Below are 14,664 nucleotides of genomic sequence, written 5' to 3' on the forward strand. Positions count from 1 at the left end.
GCTATTGTAATAATAAATAATAATAATAATAATAATAATAATAACATGTGAATGCCTTTCAGTTGTTTAGTCTTTTTATAATCCTTGTCCCAGGCTCAAGTTTCTAGGATGGTTTACATTTTCAATAGGTAAATCGATGTAACTGGACAGTAAGCTAATAAGGGGGCAAACACATTCAATAATAAGGCCATGTGCACACGTTGCGGATTTCTTGCAGAAATTTCCTGAAGAAAACCGGAAATTTTCTGCAAGAAATCCGCATTTTTTTTTTTGCGTTTTTTTTCCGTTTTTTTCGCGTTTTTTTAGCATTCTGCAAGCGTAATTAGCTTGCAGAATGCTAAAGTTTTCCAAGCGATCTGTAGCATCGCTTGGAAAACTGACTGACAAGTTGGTCACACTTGTCAAACATACTGTTTGACAAGTGTGACCAACTTTTTACTATAGATGCAGCTTATGCCGCATCTATAGTAAAAGATAGAATGTTTAAAAATAATAAAAAAAATAAAAAAATGCTTATACTCACCCAGACATCTCATCAGCGGCGTCCGTTCGTCTTCCTATAGCTGGTCTGTGCGCACAGGGCCTTCCGTGACGTCACGGTCACGTGAGCGGTCACATGACCGCTCACGACCAATCACAGGACAGTGACGTCATCGGCAAGGTCCTTCGCCGCACATCAGCTACAGGAACCAAACGGCAGCGTGCAGCGGTGAGGCGGGAACACTGCGCGGGACATCGAGGGTGAGTATAGGACTATTTTTTATTTTATTTCTTATTTTTTGACCACTTATATGGTGCCCAGTGCGTGGAGGAGAGTCTCCTCTCCTCCACCCTGGGTACCAACCGCACATAATCTGCTTACTTCCCGCATGGTGTGCACAGCCCCATGCGGGAAGTAAGCAGATCAATGGACTCCTAGGTGTGCGGAATCCCTGCAATTCCGCATTTTTAATGAACATGTTGCTTTTTTTTCCGCTATGCGATTTTTTCGCGGAAAAAATCGCAACATTTGCACAAAAAATGCGGAATACCTTGTAAATAATAGGAGGCATATGTTAGCGTTTTTTTCGCGTTTTTATCACGTTTTTATAGCGAAAAAACGCGAAAAAAACGCTAAAAATCCTGAACGTGTGCACATGGCCTAATAGTTCATTTTCTTGCACCTCACTTATTACAGGAAATGGGGACTACCCAAATTGGTAACTAAGGGTACCGTCACACAGTGCAATTTTGATCGCTACGACGGCACGATTCGTGACGTTCCAGCGATGCATTTACGATATCGCTGTGTCTGACACGCTACTGCGATCCGGATCCCCGCTGAGAATCGTACGTCGTAGCAGATCGTTTGAAACTTTCTTTCGTCGTCTAGTATCCTGCTGTGGCGGCATGATTGCATTGTGTGACACAGGTTGTATACGATGTGCGCACAGTAACCAACGGCTTCTACATCGCAAATACGTCATGAAATTATCGCTCCAGCGCCGTGTATTGCAACGTGTGACCGTAGAATACGACGCTGGAGCGATACTTATACGACGCTGCAACGTCACGAATCGTGCCGTCGTAGCGATGAAAATGGCACTGTGTGACGGTACCCTTACAGCATGTAGCACAAGTAAGGGAGGTCTAGCAGTGAGCACTCTTCTGAAGATAGGATTTACAACTTCCTTGTCCACAAATTAAAATCCAGCTCAAACCAGCAAGAGATACAATGTACTTTTGCACAACGTTAACCATGTAGATACTAGACTGACCCTAATATTATCTGTTCTTACATCAATAGAGCAGAGCACAGTGAGGAGTTAGTGATGTCAAATGCTGCAGAGATAGCCAGAAGAATAAGAAAGTAATTGTTAGTATTAGATTTACCTATTAGTAGATCACTAGCAAAGCCAACAATTGAAATGGTAAGATGCCAAAGTTTATTAATAACTACCCAATAATAATTGATATAAAAGTCAAACATAGATATAATCCAAAGTAAATAAACTGTGAAGAAAAAGGTTAAAAAAAGTGAATGAAATCATCACACAGCACCAAACTATAAGGAAAAGGAAGTGATGCCAACTACTTACCCTTAGCTGTCTAGTAGGGGTTAGGGGCTTGTTAATATTAGCAAATAGAGGTAGCACCCACCACTTACTAATTAGAAAATGGAGGCTGCACCCATCACTAAAGATAAATCAGGCCTATAAACCAGACCACACAGAAAAGATGGCTTTTTACCAGCCCTCTCCATAAACATTCAGCAGAGGAGAATCAGCCAAGTTAGTGCCAGACACTTGAGATGGCAGCTTACTCCTTACAGTATAAATGATTGGAAGTATTCTGATTGTCCTTTATGACAAGATTCCCTCATACATTTTATATTGTTAGCAAAACTTAAAGTAATTGTCCTGTACTTATATATTGGCAACCTTAGGATAAATCATCTGTATCAGATTGGTGAGGAACTGGCACCTGACAATTGCACTGTTACAGTTCACACTATACCTGGATGTACACAGTATACAGCACAAAGACAGCACAGCATTATAGACCATGTAGTTGACATTCTCTGTTACAGCAGCTCCGCTCCTAATAGTCAATGTTGACTGTTAGGATTGCTACTTCCAATAGGTGGCACTAGAGTTCTAGTCCTCTTCCTCTCTGAAGAGACAATTTGCATATTTCCCAGAGGAGCATTGCAGCTTTAAGTCTCCTCATCTCAACGTGCTTAACATGTCACACTCCGCAAGGAGAAACGATACTTCTTGGATCCCAAACACTTCACAACACTGAAATTTCAACACAAATAGGGAAAGGAAGGAAAATAGAAAAAACATTTTCAAAACATATTGATTTATTCAGAATCAGGTATGAGCGCCACGTGCAGCTATATACACACTTGGATACCTTGGCTGTTATCAGTGAGGTTATTAATGGACTAGATGGTAGCCCGATTCTAACGCATCGGGTATTCTAGAATATGTATGTAGTTTATCTATGAAGATTTTAGAATAATACATTGAATACACAGGATTCGGTGGCCACTACCAATTAGCGAAGCATGGTTCAAATCCCGCGCCAATTTGCGGCCAGACTGCGCCAGTCACTGATTGTTTGCGGCCACCCATGTAGTATATAACAGCCCATGTAGTAAATAGCACAGCCATGTAGTATATTGCACAGCCACGTAGTATATAGCACAGCCACGTAGTATATAGCACAGCCACGTAGTATATAGCACAGCCAAGTAATATATATCACAGCCACATAGTATATAACAGCCCACGGAGTATATAGCACAGCCACGTAGTATACAGCACAGCCACGTAGTATATAGCACAGCCACGTAGTATATAACACAGCCACGTAGTATATTGCACAGCCACGTAGTATATAGCACAGCCCATGGAGTATATAGCACAGCCAACGGAGTATATAGCACAGCCGCATAGTATATAACACAGCCCATGGAGTATATAGCAAGCACAGCCACGTAGTATATAGCACAGCCCATGGAGTGTACAACAGCCCACATAGCATATAACACAGCCACATAGTTTATAACAGCCCACGTAGCATATAACACAGCTCACGTAGTATATAACAGCCCACGCACGCAGTATATAACACAGCCCATGTAGTGTATAACACAGCCCATGTAGTGTATAACTCAGCCCATGTAGTGTATAACACAGCCCATGTAGTGTATAACACAGGCCATGTAGTGTATAACACAGCCCACGTAGTGTATAACACAGGCCACGTAGTGTATAACACAGCCCACGTAGTATATTGCACAGCCCACGTAGTATATTGCACAGCCCATGCATTACATTGCACAGCCCACGTAGTATATTGCACAGCCTACGTAGTATATTGCACAGCCCACGTAGTATATTGCACAGCCCATGCATTACATTGCACAGCCCACGTAGTATATTGCACAGCCCACGTAGTATATACCACAGGCCACGCAGTATATAGCAATGTGGGCATCAAATCCCTGTTAAAAAAAGAATTAAAATAAAAAATAGTTATATACTCACCTTCCATTGGCCCCGGATCCAGGCGAAGCGGTTACCGATGCTCTTCATGCGCTCTGGTCCCAAGAGTGCATTGCGGTCTCGCGAGATGACGTAGCGGTCTCGCGAGACCGCTACGTCATCATCTCGCGAGACCGCAATGCATGGAGCAGTCACCGGAGCATCGCAAGGAACGGGAAAGGCCGGTTCTGGATCCGAGGGGCCGACGGACGGTGAGTATATAATGATTTTTTATTTTTAACATTAGATCTTTTAACTATTGATGCCACATAGGCAGCATCAATAGTAAAAAGTTGGTCACACAGGGTTAATAGCAGCGGTAACAGTGCGTTTCACCACGGCATAACGCGGTCCGTTACTGCTGTCATTAACCCTGTGTGAGCGCTGACTGGGGGGGGAGTATGGAGCGGCCCTGACTGCGGGGACTAAGGAGTGGACATTTTGCCGCCAGACTGTGCTCGTTGCTGATTGGTTGTGGCCGTTTTGCCGCGATCAATCAGCGACTTGGATTTCCATGACAGACAGAGGCCGGGACCAATGAATATCCATGACAGAAAGACAGAAGGACAGACGGAAGTGACCCCTAGACAATTATATAGTAGATGTCTTAGGAATGTTCTGCCAAGCTGAATGCACTTGTGAACACAAGTCATCAAGATCTGCTGGCAGTGACCAGATGTGCTTGATAGGAGACAAGTCCAGAGATGCCGCAGGTCATGGTAGCATGTTTAGGTCACACAAACTGCTTGCAGTAGCACAACCAACATGTAGAATTGCATCAAGGGAAAACTGGCTCATGGGACACCATAGAGAAATATCCACAGCAATATTTCAACAAAACCAATGTAAGGGTGCTTTGATATTACGTCTTGTCACCTGTTCCTTGGTCCTGTCGGGGACTACTTCCAAACCCATCCAAAATGGGATTCAGGCTTATGCGCCGACGGGGCCATGATAATGGTGCTGACAGAGTGAACGTTTGCTTTGGTCTGCAAGGAATATAGACTCCCAGCCCTCCCACATGCTTGTGGGTGAGTAGAGGGCTTTTTTTGTGGGGACATATTTCACACATGAAGCGAAACAATCAAAGGCTGTTCCTTCAGTTCTATGGTAATAAAATATAATTGCTCAAGACAGGGGAGATTAACCCCTTTATTGCGGACAATGCGATCGGCAGTCCAAATCTAGACAAGATCGACCTCTCCCCTGACCATCAGTCAGCCAACCATGGTAAACAATGCGAACTGAGCGATCTGTAATAGATTGATCAATATGCATAGGTGGCCATTGTTCTTGGCGGTAGAGTTCCGGTAGAGAATGATGATCTTTTGAACTGCAAAAAAAGTTAATTTTGAATGGGCATCTTGCTCTTCAATAAGTGATCCACATCAGCAAGCAAGTTTACACAGAAAGATCATTGTGAAATGAGCTTGGTCACAATAATCTTTCAGTGTAAATGCAACTTAATTCTGATCACTCTGATCTATGCTTTCAAAATGCCTCCATATACATTAGACAATGCATTGGTTCAGACAGCAGTCTCATCAACAAAATGCAGTTCTGACCAATGTATGTTTTGATTTGTAGATCGGACCAGAATAATTCAAGTTAGGATTTTTTATAGAGGTTTGTGTGGAAAATCAGCCATTTGCACTGGCACACTAATGGTCTGTGTGCTCTCTGGGTGCAAATGTAAGGAAATGGACAAGAAAGAAGAAGAGCATCATTTGAAGTTGATGCCTAGGTGAGTAATTGCAAGCAAACAGTGCCATCTACTGGTCAAAGGCGAAAGTGAAAGTAAAGAAAGACAGTAGTAAGAATCTAATAGTGGTATCCTATGTTCCTAGAGCAAGAGTTTCACAACGACACAAGGTCAGGTGACACCTGTGTTTCCAGTTACTAATTATAATAGTTAAGTATAATACTATGGTATGAGACCTTAGATTAGTAGTACCACTCCAGCGCTGAAAGAAAAATGGTGGAATGGTGCTTTAGCTGCACAGAGAGTGGGCTGTGTGCTCTCAAATGCCAGGACTGAATTTCAGTCTCAGTCCAGCCCTGAATGTGTACGTGATTGAGATTGTGAACCCATATGGCGACAAAGGCTGTGAGTTATGATGATCTCTGTGCAAGACAGCAACATATTTAGCATGTTATAAACAACAGGAAATAAAATATAAAAGGAGCAAAGTTATTTTTCAAAAAATGTAAAAAATTAGCTACACTCCCTGACAGAAGTTATGTTGCTTATCCATGTTATGTAAATAAAAGCTTATAACCTGATGTTAAATTCATCCATTGGTTGCATAAATTATTATTTTGAAAGCTGAAACCCTCTGAAATGTGGTTTAAATTAAGAAAAGAAATTGGCATTAATGCAGAAATATTGATCAGTTAATGGACACAGAATGGTCAGATTTTGGCAAGACAAAAGTTTTGTCGCCCACAGAAAGTAATGTGATATTCAAACAAATAATTAACTTAAAATACAAATATATGTTGCATAACATTGGTGAATGAAGTTGTATTGCTATTAGAGTCATATTTAATATTTTGTGTGACTTCCATGAGCTTGAAGGACTGCATCCATGCGGTTCATCAATGATTCATACAATTTATTGATTAAGTCATCAGGGATAGCAAAGAATGCAGTCTTACATACCTCCCAGAGTTCATCTAAATTCTTTGGTTTTGTTTTCCAAGCTTTCTCTTTCATCCTACCCCAAACATGCTCAATGATGCTCATGTCTGGTGAGTCTTGGTGACTGGACTGGCCAGTCCTTGAGCATCTTGATCTTTTTGGTCTGGAGGAACTTTGTTGTAGAGATGGATGTATGAGATAGAGCACCATCCTGCTGCAGAATTTGACCCTTTTTATGATTTGGAATATAAGAGGTAGCTAATACTTCTTGATATTTTAGGCTATTGATATTGCCTTCAATCTTGCAAATGTTTCGCACACCCCTATACTGAATGTAACTCCAGACCATGATCTTTCCACCACCAAATGTAACTGTTTTCTTGGTGTATTTTGGATCCATACAGGCTCCAGTAGGTCTCCTGCAGTATTTGCGGTGGCTGTGGTGTAATGCTACTGAAGATTCATCAGAGAAATCCAGCTTCTGCCACTTTTCTAGCATCCATCTGTTTAGCAGGCTGCGGGACTTTGCAAATGCCACACGGTTTTTTATTTGCCTTTCGTTTAGTGCTGGCTTCTGGGCACTGATTCGACCATGGAGGCCATTTCTTGACAGAATTCTACAAACTGTTCTAGTTGACAAAGGGACTTGAGGTGACCAGGCCTGTTGGAGCTCTGCTGCAGTGGAAGAGGGTCTTGCTTTGGATTTTCTAACCAACAAACATTCCTCCTGAGCAGTTGTCTTGCAGGGTCTAGCGGACCTAGGCTTGTCAAACACATCTCCAGTCTCTTCAAATCTTTTTTAATTCTTTGTACTTGACACTGAGACACACTAAAGGTGCCAGCCACCTCTGCAGTGGATCTGGTACTCAGCCTCTTGATAATCCAGGCTTTGGTTGCAGGGTGGATTTTTGGCATGTTGTCAGAGCTCAAGTTGCAGTTCAAGTGAAGGTCTGGGGTGCTGGGTTTCTTTTTATACACACACTAACTAACCGATCATTTACAGAGCACAGAAGAGGATGTAAACTAGGATTGGGTGCATTATATGACCAGGCAACAAAACTTTTGTCTTGCCAAAATCTGACCATTCTGTGTCCATTAACTGATCAATATTTTTGCATTGATGACAATTTATTTTCTTAACCTAAACCACATTTTGGAGGGTTTCAGCTTTCAAAAGAATAATTTATACAACCAATGGATGAATTTAACATCAGGTTATAAGCTTTTATTTACATAACATGGATAAGCGACTTCTGCCAGGAAGTGTATGGCTGGTATGTCGGCTCATTCTTTTTAAAGTATGTTGCTAACTTATAAGTCTAGACATAACCTATGGACAAAAGTTTGGCTGTTCCTAAGAAAAGCTAACCATTATTTTGATCTTGGACAGCCCCTTTAACTTATGTCTGTCGCAGCCAATTTTTCTTTTTGTGCTTCTATTTTTAACTCCCCTTCTTCGAAGATCTATAACTTTTTTTAATTAATAAAAACCTTATAAGTAGTAGGTTTTTTTACACAAGTTATTGTTTTAATTGACACCATTCTTCTTACCATACAAAGTACTGAAATACAGTGAAAGAATTCTAAGTGGGGTAAAATGATAAAAAAAATTGCAATTCCGCCATTATTTTTAGCGTTTTTATTTTCACAGAGGTCACTGTGCAGTAAAAATAATGTAGTAGCTTGATTCTCCAAGTCAGATTTGATTTTTTTTTTAATCTGGCATTTTTTTTTCTATGGCTTTACTTCATGGGTTAAATAATTTTATATTTTTCCATATCATACTTTTGCCGACACAGCAATCCCAATTATGCTTTATTTTTTTAAATGGGAACAAGGGGGTGATTTCAGTATTTAAGTTTGCTACATTTTTGCTTGTACTATATAATCTATAACACTTATGCATTGCAGTATATTGTGAAATGAACAATCTCCTATGAAGCCCAGCTACAGGGTGGATAGGGTTTGCAGCAAAACCATGAAGAAGGGATGATGAGCAAGTAAAGGAATCCTCAGAATCTGACCACTCATATGCTGCTGTGAGCCATTGACAGCAGCTTCTAATGGGTTGATCAGAAACGATCAGTCCTATCTCATATCGATGTTGATAGAGGAAGATGCGAAATGTATAACACAGCTGACACCTACCATGTGTTTTTTGTTTCTTTCTAGGCACTTCCAAGGTATCATTGTATCTTCAGCAATGAATTTGTGGAGAATATATCTTCTGCTCCTGTTCATGACTGGTGAGTTAAATTTAGCCCAAACATCAAAAGCTATAATCTGAAAAATGCTGTTTGCCTAAAGTATTCAATACAATAGGCAAGGACATTTTCCCCCACCCCCCATTTCACTATAGATTGTAAGCTTGTGAGCAAGGCCCTCACTCCTGCTGTAACTGATGCACTGTTTGTTACTCTGCAATGTATTTGTTGTCTGTGCATGTCCCCATTTAATTGTAAAGTGCTGCAGAATACGCTGGTGCTATTGTAAGGAAGTGGACAATAGAAAAAAGTACAATTGAAGTTGATGCCTAGCTGAGTAATTGCAAGTGAACACCGCCAACTGCTAGTCAAAGGGGAAAGTGAAAATAAAGAAAGAATTACAGTAGTTGGAATCTAATAGTGGGAACCTACTGTATGTTGACAGAGGAAGAGTTTGAAGATGACACCAGTTCAGGTGACACCTGTGTCACAATTACTAATTATAAAAGGCCTGGCTGGGCCAAGAAGAGGGAGTTGGCTCCAGAACCTATACCAGGACAGGTTGTGTGTCTGCTAGGTGGGCTTACAGCCACCATCATCACAGAATCGGCCGAGAGCGGTCAGACACCGCAAAAGGCCTGAGCTGTGAGGAAGATCCATGCCCCATGCCAGTAGAAGTCTGTAACCAGTGCCAGTAGAAGTCCATGACCAGCGCCAATAGAAGCTCGTGACTAGTGCCAGTAGAAATCTGTGATTAGTGCCAGTAGAAGATCCATAAGTGGAGCCACTAGAAGTTCATGACCAGATCCAAACCAGGCTTGGAAGACAATCCGGCAGAAGCACAAGACTGTTCCTGTGCGCCGTTACTTCCAGTGTAGACATACAGTACAGGGTGTGGGCTGGGGCCGTGCTTCAGGGAATGGAGATGGCCATATCGAGGACATGCGGCCTAGTGGGAAATATTGTTGAGCCCTGCCAGAGGTGTTTATAGAGCTTACCAAGAGGACGGGCTTAGTACTGAGAGTGATTCCCATGATATTGTATTTAGTCGTATTGCTGTGCCATAACATACTGTATTAATCCTATTACATTTACCATTATGAACAGTCTATAGTTTTAAGGGTAGATTAATTTTAACATTGAGAGGTAGAATATCAAAATTAAAATCCAGAAAATCGCATTGTATAAATTATATAAATTTATTTGCATTTTGCAGTGAGAAATAAGCATTTGATTCCCTACCAACCATGAAGAGTTCTCGCTCTTACAGAAGTTAGATGATCCTAATCAACCTATTACCTGCATTAAAGACAGCTGTCTTACATAGTCACCTTTATAAACGACTCCTGTCCACAGACTCAATTAATCAGTCAGACTCTAACTTTTACAACAAGGGCAAGACAAAAGTTTTATAAGGATGTCAGGGACAAGATCATAGACCTGCACAAAGCTGGAATGGGCTACAAAACCATAAGTAAGACGCTGGGTGAGAAGGTGACAACTGTTGGTGCAATAGTAAGAAAATGAAAGAAATACAAAATGACTGGTAATTGACATCGATCTGAGGCACCATGCAAAATCTCACCTCATGGGGTATCCTTGATCATGAGGAAGGTGAGAGATCAGCCTAAAACTACACAGAGGGAACTTGTTAATGATCTCAAGGCATCTGGGACCACATTCACCAAGAAAACCATTGGTAACACATTATGCCGTAAAGGTTTAAAATCCTGCAGTGTCCGCAAGGTCCCCCTGCTCAAGAAGGCACATGTGCAGGTCCATCTGAAGCTTGCCAATGAACACCTGGACGATTCTGTGAGTGATTGGGAGAAGTTGCTGTGGTCAGATGAGACAAAAATTGAGCTCTTTCGCATTAACTCAACTTACCGTGTTTGGAGGAAGAGAAATGCTGCCTATGATCCAAGGAACATCGCTCCCACTGTCAAGCATGGAGGTGGAAACAATATGTTTTTTGACTGTTTCTCTATTAAGGGCACAGGACTACTTCACCGCATCAATGGGAGAATGAATGGAGCCATGTACCATAAAATCCTGAGTGACAACCTCCTTCCCTCCGCCAGGACATTAAAAATGGGTCGTGGCTGGGTCTTCAAGGAAGACAACAACCCAAAACATACAGCCAAGGCAACAAAGGAGTGGCTCAAAAAAGAAGCACATTAAGGTTATGGAGTGGCCTAGCCAGTCTCCAGACCTTAATACCATAGAAAACTTATGGTGGGAGTTGAAGCTCCGAGTTGCCAAGCAACAGCATCAAAATCTTAATGATTTAGAGATAATCTTCAAAGAGGAGTGGACCAAAATTCCTCCTGACATGTGTGCAAACCTCATCATCAACTACAAAAAACGTCTGACTGCTGTGCTTGCCGACAAGGTTTTTTCCACCAAGTATTAAGTCTTTTTTGCCAGAGAGATCAAATACCTCTTTCTCACTGCAAAATGCAAGTACATTTATATAATTTATACAATGTGATTTTCTGGATTTTATTTTTGATATTCTATCTTTCAATGTTAAAATTAACCTACCCTTAAAATTACGGACTGTTCATGTCTTTGTCAGTGGGCAAACTTACAAAATCAGCAAGGGATCAAATACTTATTTCCTCAGCTGTATATATATATATATACATATATATATATATATATATATATATATATATATATATATACTGACAAAGGTATGAACAGTCTATAATATATATACAAAGTGGTCACGGAAAGTATTCAGACCCCTTTAAATTTTTCACTCTGTTTCATTGCAGCCATTTGGTAAATTCAAAAAAGTTCATATTTTTCTCATTAATGTACACTCTGCACCCCATCTTGACTGAAAAAAAATGTAGAAATTTTTTCAATTGTATTACAAAAAACCCTGAAATATCACATGGTCATAAGTATTAAGTAAGACCCTTTGCTCAGTATTGAGTAGAAACACCTTTTTGAGCTAGTACAGCCATGAGTCTTCTTGGGAATGATGCAACAAGTTTTTCACACCTGGATTTGAGGATCCTCCCATTCTTCCTTGCAGATCTTCTCCAGTTCCGTCAGGTTGGATGGTGAATGTTGGTGGACAGCCATTTTCAGGTCTCTCCAGAGATGCTCAATTGGGTTTAGGTCAGGCTTCTAGCTGGGCCAGTCAAAAATGGTCACATAGTTGTTCTAAAGCCACTCCTTTGTTATTTCAGCTGTGTGCTTAGGGTCATTATGTTGTTGGAAGGTGAACCTTTGGACAAGTCTGAGGTCCAGAACACTCTGGAAGAGGTTTTCATTCAGGATATCTCTGTACTTCGCCGTATTCATGTTTCCTTTAATGGCAACCAGTCATCCTGTCCCTGCAGCTGAAAAACACCTCCATAGCATGATGCTGCCACCACCATGTTTCACTTTTGGGATTGTATTGGACAGGTGATGAGCAGTGAGTGGTTTTCTACACACATACTGCTTAGAATTATCACCAAAAAGGTTTATCTTCCTCTCATAGTCTGGGAGTCCTTCATGTGTTTTTTAGCAAACTCTATGTGGGCTTTCATATGTCTTGCACTGAGGAGAGGATTCCATTGGGCCACTCTGCCATAAAGGCCCAAATGGTGGAGGGCTGCAGTGATAGTTGACTTTGTGGAACTTTCTCCCATTTCCCTACTGCATCTCTGGAGCTCAGCCACTTGGGGTTCTTCTTTACCTCTCTCACCTCGGCTCTTCTCCCACGATTGCTCAGTTTGGCTGGATGGCCAGGTCTAGGAAGACTTCTGGTGGTCCCAAACATCTTCCATTTAAGTAGGGTTGAGCGAAACGGATCGGTCAATTTCATAAGTCGCCGATTTTCGGCAAAGTCGTGTTTCGTGAAACCCGAGCCGATCCCAGCGTGGGATCGGCCATGCGGTCGGCGATCTTCGCGGCAAAGTCGCGTTTCGTATGATGCTTTAACCGCCATTTTTTCAGCCAATGAAGGAGTGTGGGCAGCGTGATGACATAGGGCTTGTCTTGCTTTCTGCGGCGTCACAGGGGGTGGGGGTATAAACGCCATCTTACCGTTTTGGATGTAGCGATTTACACAGTCCGAGGAATGTACTGATTTACACCCTGTCCGAGGAGAGAGAGAGAGAGAAAAAAATCCCCATTGACTTGCATTGGGTTTCGTGTTTCGGTCGGCCCCCCGACTTTTCACAATAATCGTCCGATTTCACACGATCTGACTTTCGAGAAAGTCGGGTTTCACGAAACCCGACTCGATCCTAAAAAAGCAAAAGTCGCTCAACCCTACATTTAAGGATTATGAAGGCCACTGTGGTCTTAGGAACTGAGTACTGCAGAAATGTCTTGGCCAGATCTGTACCTTGCCACAATTCTGTCTCTGAGCTCCTTGGCCAGTTCCTTTGACCTCATGATTCTCATTTGGTCTGACATGCACTGTGAGCTGTGAGATCTTATATAGACAGGTGTGTTCCTTTCCAAATCAAGTCCTATCAGTTTAATTAAACACAGCTGGACTCCAATGAAGGAGCAGAACCATCTCAAGGAGGATCACAAGGAAATGTGACTTAAATATGAGTGTCTGAGCAAAGGATCTGAATACTTATGACCATGTGATATTTCAGTTTTTCTTTTTAATAAATATGCAACAATTTCTACATTTCTGGATTGTTTTTTTTTCGCCAAGATTGGTTACAGAGTGTACATTAATGAGGGAAAAAATTAACTTTTTTGAATTTACCAAATGGCTGCAATGAAACAAAGAGTGAAAAATGTAAAGGGGTCTGAATACTTTCTGCACCCACTGTGTATGTATATATATATATATATATATATATATATATATATATATATATACATATTCTTATAAATATAGTGGAGAAAATAAGTATTTGATACGCTGCTGATTTTGCACGTTTTCCCACCTACAGAGAATGGAGGGGTCTGTAATTTTTATTGTAGGTACATTTCAACTGTGAGTGACAGAATCTTAAAAAAAAGTTGAGTAAATCACATTTGTATGATTTTTGCTCAATCAATCTGCATCTTATAGCATGAAATAAGTATTTGATCACCTACCAACCAGCAAGAATTCTGGCTCTCATAGACCTGTTAATTTTTCATTAAGAAGCCCTCCTACTCTGCACTCATTACCTGTATTAATTGCTCCTGTTTGAACTTGTTACTTGTATAAAAGACACCTTTCAATACACTCAATCAATCACATTCCAACCTCTCCACCATGGCCAAGACCAAAGACCTTGGCCATGGTGGAGATCAGACATTGATGACATTAAGATAGGTCATCAATGTGTGATTGGTGGGGGTGCAACACCTGGCATCCCTGCCGATCATCTGTTCTAGGTGCCAGCAGCTTCCGGAAGTGCTCAGTTACAGAGCTGCTCCATTTACTGATAGTAGCTGTGGCTAGAGACTGGACATCCGCCCCATATTGATTTGAATAGGGGAAGATGTGCAGTACCCAGCCGCTGCCACTCTCAGTAGAAAGAGAAGCTTTATAACTGAGTACTTCAGGTAGCTGCTGGCACCTAGAACAACTGATAGGCGGGGTGCTGCATGTTATCAGTGTTAAAGGAGTGGGCAACCTCTTTAAGGTGCATTTACACCTGATGATGCATGGCATTAAATTACCACTGATTGGCCACATGTTTGTCATGCAGCAGTCATTTATTTTTCTGTTACAACAGGCAAACCGTGCTTCAGATGCACACAGGACAATCAGTAGTACATCATTCTATGTGCATAGGCTGCTATTGTTCTTGGCAGCACAGGTCCT

General features: G+C 41.4%; 1 protein-coding gene across 1 annotated transcript in view; it reads left to right on the top strand.

Moving 5' to 3' along the window:
* LOC143775625 (uncharacterized) overlaps positions 1–14,664 on the top strand; it is a 106,067-nt gene that overhangs the window by 14,062 nt on the left and 77,341 nt on the right. Inside the window, exon 2 of the mRNA XM_077263976.1 lies at positions 8,848–8,921. Coding sequence (XP_077120091.1) covers positions 8,848–8,921 — 74 coding nt within the window. The remainder of the gene's footprint in view (positions 1–8,847; positions 8,922–14,664) is intronic.

The sequence above is a fragment of the Ranitomeya variabilis genome, chromosome 5, assembly GCF_051348905.1.
Source record: "Ranitomeya variabilis isolate aRanVar5 chromosome 5, aRanVar5.hap1, whole genome shotgun sequence".
Lineage (NCBI taxonomy): Eukaryota > Metazoa > Chordata > Amphibia > Anura > Dendrobatidae > Ranitomeya > Ranitomeya variabilis.